Source organism: Astyanax mexicanus, chromosome 8 (genome assembly GCF_023375975.1).
Source record: "Astyanax mexicanus isolate ESR-SI-001 chromosome 8, AstMex3_surface, whole genome shotgun sequence".
In the NCBI taxonomy this organism is placed as follows: Eukaryota; Metazoa; Chordata; class Actinopteri; order Characiformes; family Acestrorhamphidae; genus Astyanax; species Astyanax mexicanus.
Window position 1 is genome coordinate 1970001 of NC_064415.1, and position 22722 is coordinate 1992722.

A 22722-nucleotide genomic window follows, 5' to 3' on the forward strand; every position below is an offset into this window, starting at 1 on the left:
TTTATGCAGTCATAAGTCAGTGATCACTGAGAGTGTCTACCTGTAATTAACTCTATATAACTTCAGAATAAAGTCAGTGATCAGTGAGATGTTCTGCTTGTAATGAAATCTATATAACATTAGAATAAACACAAATGAACACAAATAAAGTGAGTGTTTAGTGAGAGTGTCTAGCTGTAATTAATTCTATATAACATTAGAATAAAGTCAGTGATCAGTGAGAGTGTTTACCTGTGATGAACTCTATATAACATTAGAATAATCCCAAACAAACTTAGTCAGTGTACAGTGAGAGTGTCTACCTGTAATTAACTCTATATAACATTAGAATAACGTCAGTGTACAGTGAGAGTGTCTACCTGTAATTAACTCTATATAACATTAGAATAAAGTCAGTGTACAGTGAGAGTGTCTACCTGTTATTAACTCTATATAACATTAAAATAAATCTATCTAATCTATGTAACATTAGAATAAATCAGTGTTTAGTGAAATTATCTCGCTGTAATTAACAATATATAACATTAGAATAAAGTCAGTGTTCAGTGATTGTCTACCTGTAATTAACTCTATAAAATATTAGAATAATCCCAAGTAAACTTAGTCAGTGTACAGTGAGTGTGTCTACCTGTAATTAACTCTATATAACATTAGAATAAAGTCAGTGGTCTCTAAGAGAGTGTATATCTGTAATTTACTCTAGATAGCTTTGTAATAAACCCAAAATTGCCAATAGTGCCTAGTTGTAAAATGATATTTATGCTGTTATATAACACTAGAGCTGATAAGCGTGAGTCGTGATTGATCGGAGATGGATTGAGGTGGGCGGGTATTAATGATGCTGGGCGGAGCTAAAGCTATCTGAGGGAGGATCTGATCAGGGCTGAATGGAGGTGATGGAGCTTGGGGATAGATTGATGATGGCTGGGTGTGGATGTGATGCTCTGAGATGGATTGATCATGCCTGGCTGGAGCGTATGTGGGATTTTGGCGGCAGTTGGTGACCTTGTTTCAGAATGACAGATATATGAAATGCACTGGACAGATCTTTAAACCCCTCTACAGCCCACGCCTGGCATTAGGACGGGCATTGTGCCCACAGATGTTGCTACAGATGGGCCTGTAGATCCTGCTCTACACTCGTATATTGCTGATATGCTGGATTGTTGAGAAATCTGGACGTGAAATAAACCAATCAGAGTGTCCCTCGCTCATCATTCCCTTTAAGAGTAGATCAGGTGAGCTCTGACTTTGGTGGATTGCTATTGTAACGGTGCAGCTACCTGGACGTGTTCAACAAACTCTTCTCAGCAGAGGAAACTGAGCTGCTGGTTGACGCTGTGAAGGAGCTCCAGCAGCTCATTTACGGGAACAGCAATGTTATTTTATTTACTATTCTGTTTATTGTTGATGTAAAAGTTGCCAAGATAGCGATGAACGTCTGACTGTTGGCGTCTGTCTAGGTTGTATTCAGTCAGTGGAGCTCCTGTGTTTTCTGTTACCAAGATAAACAAGATAAAACTCCAGAAATGTACCTGAACACACCTCATTTCCAGAACACCACGCCCATCAGTGTAGATATATTCAGAAGATCTGCTGCTATTTAAACCAGGCAGGAGGAAGGAGTGAAAATAGAGTGCTGGTGGGGTGTAAGATAGTAATGAACATCATAACATGCCTTATGCAGGGCGTAAGATAGATCCCTGGGTTTTACCAGTAATAGCTTTTTTTTTAAACTAAATACGTTTTAAAGAGATATAATTAACATTAAAACCAAATTGTCTCTATGTCTAAAGGTCAATGATCTCTCACCAGGAGGAACACTACCCAAAAGTATCCTCTGTAAGCCTTTTTATAGTGCAGTTGGGAAAGACTTTTACACCCTCTAGTGGCAAAACACTCTGTAGTCATTTATTTATCTGCCTGAGACAGAACTGCATGCTGAGTTTCGCAGTTGTGTCAATGAAAATATCTCAAGAAACCCTAATATTTTTGAGAGAAAGAAAGAGAGAGAGAGAGAGAGAGACAGAGCGCGAGAGCTTACGCCAGCATGGTGTGTATATCAGAGTTGGCGACGGCAGCAGAACAGAGGGGCGTTATTACAGAGCGTGACCTCAATACAGCCCAGCTACAAACAATCCGTCACTTACAATCAGACCCAACCGCTAAAGCTCCTCACCGAAACACTGCGGACACCGCGCCCGGCCCCACACTCAGCACAAAAACCACCGCGCCAAGGCCAGCCGCCCGCCGCACTTTACAGCTTTACTCCAGCACTCAGAGACAGACTTTCTTCTCTGAGGAGAAAACAGAAAAGCTCTATCTTCACATAAAGATTAAACGACTTTCTGGGAGATAACAACATTTTCACCTCGCTGAGGAAATTCGTTAACCCTTCCAGAACTGACATCCAACATCCTGACCTCACTAAACTTCTGCTCTTTACGCTTTAATGCAATCAAATCTTCACAGCCATGTTTCTGTTACGCTGGGGTGTGAAGGAGGAGGAGGACGTAAGTGCAAAGATATTTATTTTAAACAAACAAGATAAATCAAAACAAATAAAACGCGGGTAACGCAAAACAACAAGACGTGGAATATCAAACTAACAAACACAGACTAAGAAACTAAGACTAGGAAACATACGGGCAGCAAGGATACATACAGACTAAGGATATCGGATACAGGATACAAAATACAAAAGACTCGACACTGAACATTCAAACAAAGGGGCTTAAATACAGGAGGAGAGTGAGAAACACCTGGGCTTGGAAGACGAGGGGGCGGGGTTACAAACAGGACACAGGTGAGAACACTAATGCTATAGGGCAGGGCTGGGGCGGAGCTATGGTGGAGACAAATACTAAAAACAACAATAGCACATGGCTGGGAACACTGACAGGAAAACAGAGGGGCAGGAGCACAAGAGACCAAACGAGGGAGAAACAGAAGACAGACAAAGGCTAGGGTGTAACAGTTTCATACTCTATTAGAATGTCTTCTGGACAGGACAGTAGAGACAGTAGAGACAGAAGAGACAGTTACTCCAACAAAACCAGGATGAACTGTTTTCAAAGACAATTCTAGCCATGCTCATCGCTATCTTAAACCCCACCAACAGCCTATTTTCACTCCTCTTTTTCTCCTGCCTGGTTCACTCTAAAAAACAGAGGTACGATATGAGTACTTTTTTGTACTCGAAGGTACACTCTTTATAATTGTACCCTCAAAGGTACAATATTGGTCTTTACAGGGTCAGATTTGTTCCCTCTGAAGTACAAAGTCATTTCTAACAGCAATAAGTACAAATTTGTACCATTTAACCAGCCAAAGGGTACATTCAGTATTCTGCATCACTGTACTAATGAACAATATATATTTAAATAGCACATTTTTTATTTGAAAGCCAGACAATTTTGGATCATCAAGTTTTTGAGCCATATTTAGTTGATGATAACGTTTATAATCTTTATGATCTTTACTGCCACAAAAACCATGGGTACAAAAAAGGACTTTCACTGAAAGGTACTTTTTTGTGCCTCAATATAAGGTACAGCCCCAGCGACAAGCTTTGTACTCTTTTAAGTACAAATCTGTACTTATATTTCTTAGAGTGTTTAAACAGCAGCAGATCTTCTGAATATATCTACACTGATGGGTGTGGTGTTCTGGAAATGAGGTGTGTTCAGGTACATTTCTGGAGTTTTGCTTGTTTATCTTGGTAACAGAAAACACAGGAGCTCCACTGACTGAATACAACCTAGACAGACGCCAACAGTCAGACGCTCATCGCGATCTTGGCAACAGCAGTGCACAAACCCAACTTTTACATCAACAATAAACAGAATAGTAAATAAAATAACATTGCTGTTCCCGTAAACGAGCTGCTGGAGCTCCTTCACAGCGTCAACCAGCAGCTCAGACACGTCCAGGTAGCTGCACCGTTAAAATAGCAATCCACCAAAGTCAGAGCTCACCTGATCTACTCTTAAAAAGAATGATAAGCAACTGAGAGACACTCTGATTTATTTCTGGTTTATTTTCACATTACGCTCAAAATTAAACACACCCATGATTAATTAAGAGATTGGTACATGACTTGTGTCATGCAAAGTGTACTTTTCCCGTTGATACGACAGCGAAGACTGACACTGACACGCCTTAAATAAAGCTGCACGGTGCAGGGAAGACAGCTTCAGCTATAGATCACTAAAATAGAGGCAACTAAGTGTTTTATTTGAGCTTATTCACAAGATAATACCTCGTAACCAACGTATACAGGTACATGATTCGCTGGCTGTTACCATGTCAATGTATATATAAAGCATATTTTACACAAAACAAGTCGACCAAAGTGCTGAATAATTTAACACACATCAACTACAACACTAATAAAACTAATTTAAAAGAACAAAACAATTAAAACATAAAAGCCATGGAATAGTAATGAGCTTTAAGACTAGATTTATAAAGTGATTTATGTCGTGAAGTAAATTCTAAGAGTGAATCCTGATTCTGAGAGAAATTAAGAGAAGAACTAATCAAATTATACAGAATTTTGTTAATATTGTGAATATAGTGAATTAGGGGTGGGCAATATTATATGGTATACAATATATCGTGATACAGAAATATCATGATATTAAAAATCCATATCGTGATAATAGGGCTGTTCTGTCTTAAAAGTAGTCTATTATTTACTGTGAAGCTTTAGGTGTATTTATTGTATAATTGTTTTAGTTTGCAGTTTATATGCATGCACTAAATATTCTGCAATATTATTTGCTGCATTATATTATTTTATGCTATATTATTTATTTTGCCACATTATGATTATTCTGTTATACTATTATACTATATTCCTGAAATGAATTAATTATTTTAGTTTTCCTATATCGCCAAGTATATCGTTATCGCAAAAATACCCTGAAATATCGTGATATTATTTTAGAGCCATATCGCCCACCCCTAGTGTGAATATTGTGTTATTTTATCTACTCTCTAAAAGGAGAATTCTCAGTTCTGAGAGGATTCAGATAAACTCAGTCCTTCACACCGAGGTTCTCGTATGTTCCAGGCTTTTTCCCTGCTTTAAAAGAGTGACGACACTCCAAAACTTTTAAAACAAGTTAGCAGACTGCAGTGTGTGTGTGTGTGTGTGTGTGTGTGTGTGTGTGTGTGTAAGTGTGTGTATCTACTAACCCACTTTGCTTTCATTATTTAAGCTCAGTGTTCTGTAATGAGATTGGAGAACGTTAAATAAACGCTGCTAATCGCTCTTTAAAACCCGCCGCAGATTAAAACCCAGCAAAGTTTAGCCTCACAGAATTCAATTTCAGAGCCCGGCTTCCAGACAGCGCTCACAATCACTCCAGTGTACGACACATCCATATACACGTGCCTAACAAACACATATACACACTTTTAAAAACGTATACACACATATATATACACTGAAAAAGTCAGTGTATCAGTCAAGACTTAAATAGAGTTACACAGAGTAAATAAGAGAACGGAACTTCAGTCAATCCTTTCTTTTAGTAAACTTTACTTCATTTATTTTTACTGAATCAATCCTTTCTTTTAGTAAACTTTACTTCATTTATTTTTACTGAATCAATCCTTTCTTTTAGTAAACTTTACTTCATTTATTTTTACTGAATCAATCCTTTCTTTTAGTAAACTTTACTTCATTTATTTTTACTGAATCAATCCTTTCTTTTAGTAAACTTTACTTCATTTATTTTTACTGAATCAATCCTTTCTTTTAGTAAACTTTACTTCATTTATTTTTACTGAATCAATCCTTTCTTTTAGTAAACTTTACTTCATTTATTTTTACTGAATCAATCCTTTCTTTTAGTAAACTTTACTTCATTTATTTTTACTGAATCAATCCTTTCTTTTAGTAAACTTTACTTCCTTTATTTTTACTGAATCAATCCTTTCTTTTAGTAAACTTTACTTCATTTATTTTTACTGAATCAATCCTTTCTTTTATTAAACTTTACTTCATTTATTTTTACTGAATCAATCCTTTCTTTTAGTAAACTTTACTTCAAGTAACTTTAAGTAAAATTTACTTAATTTCTGCAACAATATTACCTAATTACAATTACTTCATTCATACAATATTACTCAAATAATTTATGATACATAATATATTATAATTCCTGAAATTTTTATATTTTTTGTTAAAACACACAGTCTCAACACATGGATAGCATGTAATACATTATTTATAGTGAACTAAACACATCCATGTGTTGAGACTGTGAGACTTGGTCTGTTTACAAAATACATTTTTGAGATTATGTAAATATTTGAATGTGTGTTTTAACTAAAATTATAAATAGTAATATTGTATAAATGAAGTAATTGTAATTAGGTAATATTGTATGCAGACATTAATTCAAGTTAACTAAAAGAAAGGATTGATTCAGTAAAAATAAAGGAAGTAAAGTTTACTAAAAGAAAGGATTGATTCAGTAAAAATAAATGAAGTGAAGTTTAATAAAAGAAAGGATTGATTCAGTAAAAATAAATGAAGTAAAGTTTAATAAAAGAAAGGATTGATTCAGTAAAAATAAATGAAGTAAAGTTTAATAAAAGAAAGGATTGATTCAGTAAAAATAAATGAAGTAAAGTTTAATAAAAGAAAGGATTGATTCAGTAAAAATAAATGAAGTAAAGTTACTAAAAGAAAGGATTGATTCAGTAAAAATAAATGAAGTAAAGTTTACTAAAAGAAAGGATTGATTCAGTAAAAATAAATGAAGTGAAGTTTAATAAAAGAAAGGATTGATTCAGTAAAAATAAATGAAGTAAAGTTTAATAAAAGAAAGGATTGATTCAGTAAAAATAAATGAAGTAAAGTTTAATAAAAGAAAGGATTGATTCAGTAAAAATAAATGAAGTAAAGTTTACTAAAAGAAAGGATTGATTCAGTAAAAATAAATGGAGTAAAGTTTACTAAAAGAAAGGATTGATTCAGTAAAAATAAATGAAGTAAAGTTTACTAAAAGAAAGGATTGATTCAGTAAAAATAAATGAAGTGAAGTTTAATAAAAGAAAGGATTGATTCAGTAAAAATAAATGAAGTAAAGTTTACTAAAAGAAAGGATTGATTCAGTAAAAATAAATGAAGTAAAGTTTACTAAAAGAAAGGATTGATTCAGTAAAAATAAATGAAGTAAAGTTTACTAAAAGAAAGGATTGATTCAGTAAAAATAAATGAAGTAAAGTTTAATAAAAGAAAGGATTGATTCAGTAAAAATAAATGAAGTAAAGTTTACTAAAAGAAAGGATTGATTCAGTAAAAATAAATGAAGTAAAGTTTAATAAAAGAAAGGATTGATTCAGTAAAAATAAATGAAGTAAAGTTTACTAAAAGAAAGGATTGATTCAGTAAAAATAAATGAAGTAAAGTTTACTAAAAGAAAGGATTGATTCAGTAAAAATAAATGAAGTAAAGTTTACTAAAAGAAAGGATTGATTCAGTAAAAATAAATGAAGTAAAGTTTACTAAAAGAAAGGATTGATTCAGTAAAAATAAATGAAGTAAAGTTTAATAAAAGAAAGGATTGATTCAGTAAAAATAAATGAAGTAAAGTTTACTAAAAGAAAGGATTGATTCAGTAAAAATAAATGAAGTTTAATAAAAGAAAGGATTGATTCAGTAAAAATAAATGAAGTAAAGTTTACTAAAAGAAAGGATTGACTGAAGTTCAGTTCACTTATTTACTCTTATTTAAGTCTTGAAATCGAGTTGAAGTTACTAAAATTGATCTGAAATTAAATTTACTTAAAAAAAGCAAATGTAGAAAGTTACGAAAGTTTTTTAAAGTAAATTTTACGCATCATTTTTTTTTCAGTGTACATCCATCGGCCATAACATTAAAACAATTTCTCTAATACTAATAATGAGAATCCCTTGTTCCGTTTTACTGTATGTATGTTTAATTGCACCTGTTTAAATGTTCAAATGTGGTGCTTTTTTCAGGTAAAAACTCTCATATGGATTAGTGTATTTTTATTTTTTTTGGTGCCTAAAACTTTTGCACAGTACTATAATTTGCAAAAAATCCTCAGAAAACGAAACCATTTCCACACAAACAACAGCGCGCTCTACCTGCGATCTCCAGCTTCCAGACTATCCAGAATGACACTGCACACAGCACTACCACGAAGCTCATCACCGGAATATTGATTACACCTGTTCACCTCCCTATAAATACACCTACTCCTCGTCAGTTATTGGTACTGTTAGGTTTCTACTCTACAAAACCTTTATCCATTTCCGGTGTTGGTTCTCTCATTCTCTCATTCTTTTATTCAGACCTTCTTTTTGTACCTTTTTAATCCTGATTCTTTTCTGCCCTCTGATATCACCTCGTCTGTGTATGACCCTTTGACTGTTTATCATGTTGGGTATGTTTACTCCATCCTGATGAGTGCCATTTCCATCATCATTATAAAGTTTTTGATGGTCTTTGCGGTGACTGCAAGGTTTATAGCACTTGTGTTTCAAAATAATAGTCTTAAAAGTTGTAGAATTATTAATAATGTGTAAAATGTAGAACAAAGCAGAACAGAAAGAGGAAACTGAGCTGGTTTTATTTTCTCATTGATAAATTCAGGTTCACTTAGATCTACTTTACTGTCAGTATTACAGTAACGACCACCAATTACCACAAAGCACCATTACAGAAAACCCAGCTGATCAATACTATTGATCCCACAGGTCAGAAACATAATGAGGGTCACTCTGCTATTAATTATACTAGCTTTGAGCGTGTGTGTGTGTGTGTGTATTTTCACCATTACATCATTTATTAGAGGAAGAGAAACCACTTGTGCTGTACGAAAACCTTTTATCTCCAGTAAGAATGTCCTGAATTGATCCAGTTATTTGTAACATCCTTACAATGGAGATGATTATCGTATTTTTCGCACTATAAAGCGCACTGGGTTATAAGGCTCACTATCCATAAACTTTCCCTAGTGAAAAAAAAGTGTATTAAAGTATACTAACCATAATTATGCTATATTACTCTAAAGTGTTCTTTTAGCCACATTATTATTAATCAGTATATTTAAAGAGTGCTAAAATGGAACAACTTCTTTGTGTACTTAAGTGTACTTAACTGTACTAAAATGGAACTATTTAAAATATACTTAAGTAACATTTAAACATTTAAACTACTTCATGTATTTAACCCCATATTTTAAATATGCTTACAGTAAAATTATAATAATATATTTAATAAAGAGTATTACAACTGTATCACTGTATCATTTATTATACACCAGGTATATTACAAAATGCACTAAGAACTGATGTTAAATATATGTGATCTGTTCAGTACAAATGTGCTTTGTGTTTTATTTGCTGTAGTTTACAATTTTATTCAATTAAAGTTAAAATCTGCATAAAGCCGTCTGTGATAAATGAATGTGTATCATTCGTTCATTTGATATTCAACTGAGAATCAAAATCAGAAAATAAAAAAATCGTTTTTCGTTTTTGAAAATAAAACCAAAAAACAAATAATGGCTTGTATTTATATTTTTCATCAGTGTCTTATTCGGATTGACATTACACCTTAAATGCTCCCTACAGTAAAACACAGACAGTCATCCTTCATCAGTTAAAGGTTTATTAAGACGCCGCAGAATATTCTCTTGAAAATCTCGGGTCGGGTTCATTTTATTTTATGGGTTTTGCGAAAAAATAAACATATATACAGAACATTCCGGTCAGAAATAAAGAAAATAAACTTAATTTTTTTTACTAATGGAGGATGACTGTCTGTGTGTTACTGCAGTGAGAATTTAAGGTGGAACGGTAATCTGAATAATAATACGCTGGTGAAAAATCTATCTGGAAATGGCTTCTGATCCGTTTTTTAAATGTCTCATTTTTGTTTGGATCATCAAATAAAAAACAGAAAATACAATGAGTTCTTTGTTTTTTGGTATAATATTCAAAAACGAAATGACTTGATTGAATTTTGGATTTTTTTATTTAGATTCTCAGTTGAATATCACATGAACTGTAAATGTATTTTGCGGTCAACTATGGCGGTGACAATATCATTAATGTATATATTAAATAATATTGGGCCAAGGACTGATCCTTGCGGGACACCCATCTCTAAAGGTGTCCCGCAAGGATCAATCCTTGGCCTAATATTATTAATATCTAACCCCCTTCAGACAGCCTGCCACTGTTTTACTTCTTTTTAATTTTGGTTTGTTTTAGCTGCTTTTTTTACATTTATCTATCTACAGTTACATTTTATAGTTTTATTACCTTTTTTAATCGTTTTTTTTTGTACGATTTTATGATTCCTACTCTTAAATTATTTTTACCTTATTTAGTAAACTTAGTTTTACATCTTTTTCATAATATCTTATCTTATTAAAATGCTGTTTTTTTATTTATTTAATAAAAAAAATTGCCAATCCCGTCTCTGTACTCCGAGTTTAAATAAAGGTTGATTTATTGATGAACGAATGATAGACGGATTGTGAGAGTCCGTCTTTAAGCTGTTATTCTTCTCTACAGAAATACTGTTTTATAACTAAAGAGCCTTTTAAAGAAGCTGTGTTTTTTTATGTAGTTCTCTAAATCAGTACATTTAAGCTCAAATGTAAGAGAAAGACTCTTTCTCTCTCTCTCCCGTCATCTCGTTCTCATTCTGAAGGTCGTTTCACATTAATGAATGGCGCCGCTATCTCTCAGTCCTGACCAATCCCGCCCCCATAATTACTAACGCCCGGCACAGGGGGAGGGGCTCTGATAACAGCAGACAAAAGGAAGCCGAATCTCCGCCGGTGGAAATTAAACTGCTTCCTTAAACTCCTCTCTCCCTTCCCCCGAACTGTGATCACACCGCCGTAACACCTCCAAGAGGTGCGCACCTGATCTCCAGCAGAACTACAAAAACATCACAGCATCAGATCCAAAGAAATACACAAAAATCGCACCACATGACCACATCAAACACCCAACTAACCAATAAAATTACAGATAATACACCAGATTACCTCTTATTTCAAAAGTGCAGATACTACACTATCACATGACCACTTTAGACAACAGCCAATGAGAAATCAGATAACACAGCACATGACTACTCTAAACAGCCATAATACAAATGTAAAATACTCAGAGATGTATAATAAGAAAGTACTGCAGATTTATTTTACTACTGTACTTAAGTACTGAAGTACTAAAATACTGTATCTGTACTCTACTGGAGTTTTACTGACTATAGAGTATATGGAGTATAGGGTTTGAGTAAATCAGGAAATCAAGATAATCTTATAAGAAGAGCTCACTGCTTCCGTTCTGTCTTTCAAAAACGAAATAACTTCAATATTACACTTTACAATAAACTACATGCAATACCTAAGTACAAAATGGGCCCTATTTCAGTAATCTGCAGCCAAGCCGTCAACCGCGAACCCTGAAGCTTGATTTAGAGCAGGTCAGTGTGTCTTTGCTATCGTAACGACAGGAAAAGTACACCTTGCACTGCTCGAAATGCGCAAAAGTCATGTATTAATTCTCTTAATTAATCATGGGTCTCATCATTCTCTTTAAGAGTAGATCAGGTGATCTCTGACTTTGGTGGATTGCTATTGTAACGGTGCAGCTACCTGGACGTGTTCAACAAACTCTTCTCAGCAGAGGAAACTGAGCTGCTGGTTGACGCTGTGAAGGAGCTCCAGCAGCTCATTTACGGGAACAGCAATGTTATTTTATTTACTATTCTGTTTATTGTTGATGGAAAAGTTGGGTTTGTGCACTGCTGACAAGATAGCGATGAACGTCTGACTGTTGGCGTCTGTCTAGGTTGTATTCAGTCAGTGGAGCTCCTGTGTTTTCTGTTACCAAGATAAACAAGATAAAACTCCAGAAATGTACCTGAACACACCTCATTTCCAGAACACCACGCCCATCAGTGTAGATATATTCAGAAGATCTGCTGCAGTTTAAACCAGACAGGAGGAAGGTAGGGTGTAAGATAGCAATGAGCATATCTAAGTACCTTACCAAGGGTGTAAGATAGGGTCCAAAACGTTAAATACTTTACTTCTTCCACTTAAGTGTGGAGCTTAAGGAACACTTTAACATCTATTCAAGTGACTTTTTTTAATAGAGCACTGTACTTTTACTCAAGTCTGGATCTCTAGTACTCTCTAGTACTTATATCTGCAAATAACAGCCAATGATAAAGCAAATAACACATCACATGACCATATACATATAATGAGTGCATGTAAGAATTCTAAAAGATCTCAGGTAGCAGTTAGCTTAACTAACATGCTATCAAATGCTAACATGAGCCTGTGTTTGTAAATTGACAGTGTGTGTGTGTGTGTGTGTGTGTATATGTGTGTGTGTGTGTATATGTGTGTGTGTGTGTATATGTGTGTGTGTGTGTGTGTATATGTGTGTGTGTGTGTGTGTGTGTGTGTGTATCACCTCTAAGCGATGTGTGTTATTGATCTGTGTCTGACCTTTAGAAGAGATGCCAGACAGACAGAGGTTGACAGCATGTCTGTGTGTGTACGTGTCTAATCGTGTGTGTGTGTGTGTGTGTGTTTTACTGTGTGTTTTAGTGTGTGTGTGTGTGTGTGTGTGTGTAATCACATGTCAGAGTGAGCTGATCACACACATTGATCCCCCTCACAAAGAGCCGTTTGTACCCTGCCCTGAGTCAGGATAATTCAATTACACACACACACACACACACACACACGCACACACACACTAAAACACACACCATCACACACACACCATCACACAAACACACACATACACACAATCATCTTATACAAAAGATACATAATCATTCTCCACTAAACACACTAGTGCATCTCAAAAAATTTTATATCATTGAAAAGTTACTTTATTTCAGTAATTTAGTTGAAACTCATATATTATAACTGTATATTTTATATAATGAATGTACATTCATCTTTTTTATTGTTGATTATTAATTATGGCTTACAGACAATAAAAACCCAAAAATCATTGTCTCAGAAAATTTGAATATTATATAATAAGACCAATTTGTACTTTTGGCAGTAGTGTGGGCAGTGTGCCAAGTCCTGCTGGAAAATGAAATCCACACATCCATAAACCATCACTGATTGGTGGAAACTTCACACTAGACCTCGAGCAGTTTGGACTGTGTGTGTCTCCACTCTTCCTCCAGACTCTGATCCCTTGATTTACTTTAAATGAAATGTAAAATTTACTGATGATCAGTGATGGTTTGGAGAGTCATGTCTGTCATCTGCTGGTGTTGATCCACTGTGTTTTATTATCAAGTCTAAAGTCAGAGCAGTTTTGTTTTCCCACAAAATCTTACAGCACTTCATATCTTACAGCTTCCCTCTGCTGATAACAACTTTTATGGAGATGCGGATTTCATTTTCCAGCAGGACTTGGCACACTGCCCACACTGCTTTCCAAAACCAATTGGTCTCATATAAAGTTATATATGAGTTCCACATTTTCACGACTAAACTACTGAAATACAGTACATTTTTAGTAATATTAATTTTTTTTTGAGATGCACCTGTACTTCACAAATTGTTGCTAATTTCCTACCTTTTTCTTGTTACTGGGGCAGATGTAGAAGTTGGTGACTATGATGGTGGTTCCAGGCATCAGGTTGAGCTTGGTATAGGTGGTGCCATAATCACCGGACCTGGAGAAAAAGAGAAATAAAGAGAGAGAGAGAGAGTTAAATAACTCAGTTCTTCGTAGCTGCTTGTTTATTCTGAATCATATCCTCAGCCCTCAATTATGCTAAATACATAATTATTGAAATAAGCAACAACAGAGGTATGACTCAGCGCCGCTCGGCCCGAGGAATCATCTCTCTGCTTCTAATTTACCGTCAGCAGAACAGAAATGGTTTTTTTAAACACTGCGGTTTTCATCCACACCTGCGGCAGATCTCAGACTCTTCAGTAAACACCGCTCGGCTCTTCTGATTGCGTAATATAAACCTCCTGCTTAACATCTTTATACCAGACCTTTATATCACTTTATTTTTTATTATAATTTCCTTTTTAAACACTCTCATTTACCATGAGCATTCTCTACAACACTGCTGTAGAGAACACAGGAGTTCAAGTACTACAGAGTTTCTTTGATTTTACCAAATTGAAAACCATCAAACCACCAAACTGAACTGCTTGAATTTTTACACCAGGAGTAAAGCAGCATAAAGTTATCCAAAAGCAGTGTGTAAGACTGGTGGAAAGCTTTGATTAAAATCAGGGTTATTCCACCAAATATTGATTTCTGAACTCTTAAAACTTTATGAATATGAACTTGTTTTCTTTGCATTATTTGAGGTCTGAAAGCTCTGCATCTTTTTTGTTATTTCAGCCATTTCTCATTTTCTGTAAATAAATGCTCTAAATGAGAATATTTTTATTTGGAATTTGGGAGAAATGTTGTCTGTAGTTCATAGAATAAAACAACAATGTTCATTTTACTCAAACATAAACCTATAAATAGTAATATAAACAAGAAATTATCAACAAGTAGAGAAATACATACTTTAAGAGTAAATGAAGGTCAGTTAATCTGAAAAGAAGAATTTCAAGAACTTTGAAAGTATACACAAGTGTAGTCACTCCAAAGATCATTGAAAACATTATAATGATGGAACTGGCACTCATCAGGACCACCCCAGGAAAGGAAGAGCAGGAGTTTCCTCTGTTTTATCTAAAAGCTTCACAGAGTATTTTGGTTTGTTTAACATTTTTAAGTTACTGGATCACTTCACTTCACTATAATAATAAAAACACTGAATGAGAAAGTGTTTTATCTGTTAAAAGTTTTAAAGATCTTAAAGAGCCAAAAATGCTCAAATTTAAAAATCAGACAACAGTTATTTAACTCTGAGGGTCTGAGATCCAGTATATTTCTCAAACATATAAACTATGAGACTGTAGGACCCGGTTATAATATATAAATATCTGAAGTTGAGGTGTTAAACTGCTCTGTGCTCCTGTCCGGATCAGTAAGACGTGTTCAGCAGGCGATGGTAAGCTGTAGTCGTGGTTTTCTCTAAGGAGCGGCGTCAGATCTAATCGTACGGAGCTTCTCCAGCTCCAGAGTGGCAGCGAGGGGGAGATAAAGCATGCTGGGAGTGATGGAGGTTCTAGGAGAGGTTTCTCAGGGCAGTGGAGTTAAACAGGAGAGGGTACGGAGGTAATTGCTGCTGACAGGCCGGAGCAGCTTGAGCAGAATCTGGCAACGTCACGGCCAATCACATTTACTCTCCAAACACCATCACTCAGCCTGGCATTATTAAACACCCCAACAGCAGAAAACACCGGCCTGACTTTACACCCAGGTCAAAACACACACCTGCCATCTATCATTATTAACTTAATACCATCATTCTCCTTCCAAACACCATCATTATTAACTTATTACCATCATTCTCCTTCCAAACACCATCATTATTAACCTAATACCATCATTCTCCTTCCAAACACCATCGTTATTAACTTAATACCATCATTCTCCTTCCAAACACCATCGTTATTAACTTAATACCAACCATCATTCTCCTTCCAAACACCATCATTATTAACCTAATACCATCATTCTCCTTCCAAACACCATCGTTATTAACCTAATACCATCATTCTCCTTCCAAACACCATCATTATTAACCTAATACCATCATTCTCCTTCCAAACACCATCGTTATTAACCTAATACCATCATTCTCCTTCCAAACACCATCGTTATTAACCTAATACCATCATTCTCCTTCCAAACACCATCATTATTAACCTAATACCATCATTCTCCTTCCAAACACCATCATTATTAACCTAATACCATCATTCTCCTTCCAAACACCATCGTTATTAACATAATACCATCATTCTCCTTCCAAACACCATCGTTATTAACTTATTACCATCATTCTCCTTCCAAACACCATCATTATTAACTTATTACCATCATTCTCCTTCCAAACACCATCATTATTAACCTGATCCCATCATTCTCCTTCCAAACACCATCATTATTAACTTATTACCATCATTCTCCTTCCAAACACCATCATTATTAACCTAATACCATCATTCTCCTTCCAAACACCATCATTATTAACCTAATACCATCATTCTCCTTCCAAACACCATCATTATTAACCTAATACCATCATTCTCCTTCCAAACACCATCGTTATTAACCTAATACCATCATTCTCCTTCCAAACACCATCATTATTAACTTATTACCATCATTCTCCTTCCAAACACCATCATTATTAACTTATTACCATCATTCTCCTTCCAAACACCATCGTTATTAACTTAATACCATCATTCTCCTTCCAAACACCATCATTATTAACCTAATACCATCATTCTCCTTCCAAACACCATCATTATTAACCTAATACCATCATTCTCCTTCCAAACACCATTATTTTCGTTAAAAACACCATCATTATTAAGCTAATACCATCATTATTAACATTATTAACTAACTAATATCATTCTCCTTCCAAACACCATCAATCTCCCACCAAACACCATCAATCTCCTTCCAAACACTATAATTATGAACTTAATACCATCATTCTCCTTCCAAACACAATTATTCTCCTACCAAACACTATAATTACTAACTTAATATCACCATTCTCCTTCCAAACACTATAATCACTAACTTAATACCATCATTCTCCATCCAAACACAATCATTCTTCTTACAAATACCATCATTACCCTACCAAACCCCGTAATTCTCCTACCAAACACCATCATTATCAACCAATACCATCATTCTCTACCAAACACAGGTGAGTGCGCCTGACTCTTAAGGGGAATGATGAGCAAGTGACACACTAATTGGTTTGTTTCACGTTACACCCAAAATTAACCACACCCATTAATAATGAAGAGAATTAGTACATGCTTTTTGCTTGCTTTGAGCTGTGTATACTTTTCCTGTCATTATGATAGCAAAGACACACTGACACACCCTAAATCAAGCTACAGAGTGCATAGATTGAGAGCTTGATTATAGATCACTACAATAGGGACCACAGAGTGTTAAAACACACAAAGATGAAGAGTAGAGTAGAGCTGTTTAACCTACAGAACAGACAGAAAGATCACAGAGAGAAAGATAGAGAGAGAGAGAGGGAGAGATAGAGAGAGAGGTAGAGAGATAAAGTGGTAGAGCTGTCAGGACTGGTTATATCAGACAGTACAGAGCTCAGACTGTCTCGGCAGTAAGAGGGAAGCGAGAGGGCAGAGGTGGGACTCGTCTCTGGAGGTCCTGATCAGCAGATCTGAACCATCACTGAACATGATCTCTACGGCCAATCACAGCCCTGTATTACCAAATAACAAATATGCTTCTATACAGAACCGAAAAACACTTTCACACAACTTTAACATACTGCTCTGTAATTAATCTACAGCTACAGTAGATACAGAATCACCAGAATACATGCCATCCATGTGTTGAGACAGTGTAATATGGGTGTTTTAACTAAAAATATTTAAATTTCAGGAATTATAATATATTATGTATCATAAATTACATATAGTATGTATCATAAAATAGAGTAATATTGTATAAATTAAGAAATTGTAATTAGGTAATATTGTATGCAGAAATGCAGTAAAGTTTACTAAAAGAAAGGATTGATTCAGTAAAAATAAATGAAGTAAAGTTTACTAAAAGAAAGGATTGATTCAGTAAAAATAAATGAAGTAAAGTTTAATAAAAGAAAGGATTGATTCAGTAAAAATAAATGAAGTAAAGTTTACTAAAAGAAAGGATTGATTCAGTAAAATAAATGAAGTAAAGTTTACTAAAAGAAAGGATTGATTCAGTAAAAATAAATGAAGTAAAGTTTACTAAAAGAAAGGATTGATTCAGTAAAATAAATGAAGTAAAGTTTACTAAAAGAAAGGATTGATTCAGTAAAATAAAGGAAGTAAAGTTTACTAAAAGAAAGAATTGATTCAGTAAAAATAAAGGAAGTAAAGTTTACTAAAAGAAAGAATTGATTCAGTAAAAATAAAGGAAGTAAAGTTTACTAAAAGAAAGGATTGATTCAGTAAAAATAAAGGAAGTAAAGTTTACTAAAAGAAAGGATTGATTCAGTAAAAATAAATGAAGTAAAGTTTACTAAAAGAAAGGATTGATTCAGTAAAAATAAATGAAGTAAAGTTTACTAAAAGAAAGGATTGATTCAGTAAAATAAATGAAGTAAAGTTTACTAAAAGAAAGAATTGATTCAGTAAAAATAAAGGAAGTAAAGTTTACTAAAAGAAAGAATTGATTCAGTAAAAATAAAGGAAGTAAAGTTTACTAAAAGAAAGGATTGATTCAGTAAAAATAAAGGAAGTAAAGTTTACTAAAAGAAAGAATTGATTCAGTAAAAATAAAGGAAGTAAAGTTTACTAAAAGAAAGGATTGATTCAGTAAAAATAAAGGAAGTAAAGTTTACTAAAAGAAAGGATTGATTCAGTAAAAATAAAGGAAGTAAAGTTTACTAAAAGAAAGAATTGATTCAGTAAAATAAATGAAGTAAAGTTACTAAAAGAAAGGATTGATTCAGTAAAAATAAAGGAAGTAAAGTTTACTAAAAGAAAGGATTGATTCAGTAAAAATAAAGGAAGTAAAGTTTACTAAAAGAAAGGATTGATTCAGTAAAAATAAAGGAAGTAAAGTTTACTAAAAGAAAGGATTGATTCAGTAAAAATAAAGGAAGTAAAGTTTACTAAAAGAAAGAATTGATTCAGTAAAATAAATGAAGTAAAGTTACTAAAAGAAAGGATTGATTCAGTAAAAATAAAGGAAGTAAAGTTTACTAAAAGAAAGGATTGATTCAGTAAAATAAATGAAGTAAAGTTTACTAAAAGAAAGGATTGATTCAGTAAAAATAAATGAAGTAAAGTTTACTAAAAGAAAGGATTGATTCAGTAAAATAAATGAAGTAAAGTTTACTAAAAGAAAGAATTGATTCAGTAAAAATAAATGAAGTAAAGTTTACTAAAAGAAAGGATTGATTCAGTAAAATAAATGAAGTAAAGTTTACTAAAAGAAAGAATTGATTCAGTAAAAATAAATGAAGTAAAGTTTACTAAAAGAAAGGATTGATTCAGTAAAAATAAAGGAAGTAAAGTTTACTAAAAGAAAGAATTGATTCAGTAAAAATAAAGGAAGTAAAGTTTACTAAAAGAAAGGATTGATTCAGTAAAAATAAAGGAAGTAAAGTTTACTAAAAGAAAGGATTGATTCAGTAAAAATAAATGAAGTAAAGTTTACTAAAAGAAAGGAACAGCAATGTTATTTTATTTACTATTCTGTTTATTGTTGGTGTAAAAGTTGGGTTTGTGCTGCTGTGTGTTCATGTGTGTGTAATAAGTGGGGGTGTACGCTCGGCTCGGCGCAGCGCCTGTGTTACCGAGATAGCGATGAACGTCTGACTGTTGGCGTCTGTCTAGGTTGTATTCAGTCAGTGGAGCTCCTGTGTTTTCTGTTACCAAGATAAACAAGATAAAACTCCAGAAATGTACCTGAACACACCTCATTTCCAGAACACCACGCCCATCAGTGTAGATATATTCAGAAGATCTGCTACTATTTAAACAATGGATGTGGAAGGTTCAAAAATACACTTTTGTTGGGGTGCAAGACAGCAATAGCGATGCGCCTCAGGTGCTTTTCCATCAGTATTGAATGCAGTTATACTCCAGAATCGATCCGCCCACAGAGCATTAGCACAGTCAGGTCCCAGCTTAGCGTTTAGCGCGGTACTGCACGGGTGATTAGCTGGAATAAAGCAGTCTGTCAGACAAAGACAACTCTCACAGAGCGGAGACAAACTCTACGGAGGTCATCAGCGGACTGGCTGGAACAAGCATCAGGATCAGCACACTCATTAACTCAATCCTTTCAGAGAGAGAGAGAGAGAGAGAGAGAGAGAGAGAGAGAGAGAGAGAGAATGTCAGGGGCCTCAGAGGAACATTATATAACTAATAAAGCTAATTTGAAGGATTGTGCAGCGGTGCTGTGCTCCAATTGGCAAACGTGTACGCTAATGACGCTAACTTAATCGGATGGCTCATTTCACGCCGCCGATTAGCTGCCAGAGCTAATAGTGAGACAGAGAGACAGGGCAAGAGAGAGAGAGAGAGAGCATAGCGGCTGCAGAGTAAAAGAGGAATAAGTAAAGAGAGGGATGACAAAGGAATCAAACAGGCAAGACGAGAAAGTCGCGTCCGATGACTTCAGTCAGAAACTGCTCTATAGTGAGGTGCAGGTGCTGTATCACAGTCTAACTCAACTAAAAGGGCAGAGATACTGTACCATAGTGAAAGTATGAGTACTCTATTACAATCTAAGCCAATTAAAAGAGTAGAAGATGTACTACAGTGAACGTATGCATACTATATTATTGTGTAACTCAAATGAAAGCACAGAAAGCAAAGGAGTAATACATCCTGCCCCTCCCCCACTACCTAAGACTATTTACTTGGGGCTGGAGGGTCAGTAGAGTTCAGATGAGTTGGGAGAGAGCCGTAAGGCTGTACTAAGGCTGGACCATTGTTTAGAGTCTAGCTTTGAACAACTATCTAAATAAAGCTAACATCTTCCTGCAATAACGATCTCTGAGACTCCTTTCTTCTGCAAACTACGTCTACAAGAACTGGTACGTTGCTGAACAGCAGACGTCAAGAAGATCCAGTGTTCTCTTCACTGCTTCACTGACCCATTTAGAGAAATCTAAATGTCTGGTTGAGACAGAAGTCAGCACCAAGAAAAAAATACAACACTAGTAAAGTGAAAGTATGAGGGTCTATATTAAATTTCAACTCAATTAAAAAAAAACTGAATCTGTACTTTTAGTAAAAGTATAAGTACTGTATCATAATCAAACTCAACGAAAAGATCAGAAACTGCGCTACAGTGAATGTACAGGCACTCTGTTACAGTCTGACTACATGAAAATAGTAGAAACTGCACTAAAGTGAAAATATGAGTAGTGTATTACAATCTAACTCAATAAAAAGAGCAGAAACTGTACTTCAGTGAATATACAGGTACTGTGTTACAGTCTGTACTATAATGAGAATACAAGAAATGTATTACAATCTAATTGTACTATAGTACAAATATGGGAATTACAGTAAAAGTAGGGGTGCTTGTCACAATTTAACTCAATTAAACAACTAGAAACTAAACTTTTGTAAAAACATGGGTATTGTATCTCTAACACAATTAAAAGAGCATAAACTGTGTTAGAGGGAAAGTATACTTAGTGTATTAAAATCTTATTCAATTTATAGAGCTGAAACTGTACTATAGTAAAACCGTGGTTAATGCGTCTCAGTATAACTCAAATAAAAGAAAAAAACAGTACTATAGTTAGAGTATGGGGGCTGTATTTTATTCTACTCAACTAAAAAAGCAGAAACTGTACAATAGTGAAAGTATGGGTACTGCATCCTAATCAATCTAACTCAATTTTAAGGGCGGAAACTTAAAATACACATATTTGTATTGCAAAAAGAATTAGGGGTGTTAACAGCAAGCCATTGTGAACAGTGTACAGCTGGTCCATAAAAATGGAAATAAACTGAGCCTCGGAAATTAATGAGATAAAAAAATACAATTTACAAGCAGTGTTAGAACAGACTATAAAAGTAGAATATAACTAGAAAAAGACACAGAAACACAGAGAACTCTGTTTAAGTAGAAGTTCTTTCTTTTCTTTAGAGAAATTACAGATGAAGTCAGAGAGCGGTGATTACTGTTTCCTACACACAGAAAAAAAACTGCTACAGGAAGACGTCTGGCTGACCCACATGGAAACAGCAGCTTTAGCCTTTAGCTCAGATTAACATGATTAAGAACTGAGACTCAGTTTCAGCAGAGAAGAGAAGAATTAGAGTTAATCTGACAGGAGAAGAAAACTGCAGTAATAAAGTTAAATTAATAAGATAAAGATAAAATAAATAAGCAGACTGTTTTAGTATTAAATGCGTATTTTATAGAGTATTAGATGTTAGATATTCCTCGGTGCTCCTGCTCTTCATCTGTCCTCATTATCAGAGCAGATATCAGAGGGAACGTCCTCGAGGATGTTTATACTGAGAGCCGTTAAGAGCTCGGCCCTCATCATTCCATCTCTCTCTCTCTCTCTCTCTCTCTCTCTCTCTCTCTCTCTCTCTCTCTATTTTCTGTCATGGAGTGACATGATGTCCACTCTGATCAGCGTCCCCCCGGGACCCCTCGGCTCCTCCGTGTGGACCAATAGCGCGAGAGCTTGGTTAATACAGAGGGCAGGGTTGATGGGTGAGGTTTGATTTAGAGTGACAGTGAGTGCTCCACTCTGCATCCGGTACGACAACACACACAGATACGCCAGATTCAGCTTTAATATTCAACCTACACTCTACTGAAACACTTTAACTCACAACTCAAACCTCCCATAATAACACTACATCACACTTTCTGCTCTTTTTTAATTGAGTTAGATTAGGATACAGTACTCATACTTTCACTATATTACACTTCCTGCTCTTTTAATTGAGTTATATTAGGATACAGTACTCATACTTTCACTATATTACACTTCCTGCTCTTTTAATTGAGTTATATTAGGAGACAGTACTCATACTTTCACTATA

The 22722-nt window shown here is 34.6% G+C and overlaps 1 protein-coding gene and 1 long non-coding RNA gene across 45 annotated transcripts in view; one reads left to right on the forward strand and one right to left on the reverse strand.

Moving 5' to 3' along the window:
- Positions 1–1616, forward strand: part of LOC125803927 (uncharacterized) — a 100228-nt gene extending 98612 nt beyond the window's left edge. Inside the window, exon 2 of the long non-coding RNA XR_007440413.1 lies at positions 1239–1616. This is a non-coding gene — a long non-coding RNA (uncharacterized LOC125803927). The remainder of the gene's footprint in view (positions 1–1238) is intronic.
- sorcs2 (sortilin-related VPS10 domain containing receptor 2) overlaps positions 1–22722 on the reverse strand; it is a 313031-nt gene that overhangs the window by 122218 nt on the left and 168091 nt on the right. For all 44 annotated transcript variants that reach the window (XR_007440400.1, XR_007440398.1, XR_007440391.1 and 41 more), the window contains one exon: positions 13631–13730. Coding sequence is in view for 5 of the 44 variants with exons in the window: in XM_049482681.1 (XP_049338638.1) it covers positions 13631–13730 (100 nt within the window). In the remaining 39 variants the exon portion in view is untranslated. The remainder of the gene's footprint in view (positions 1–13630; positions 13731–22722) is intronic.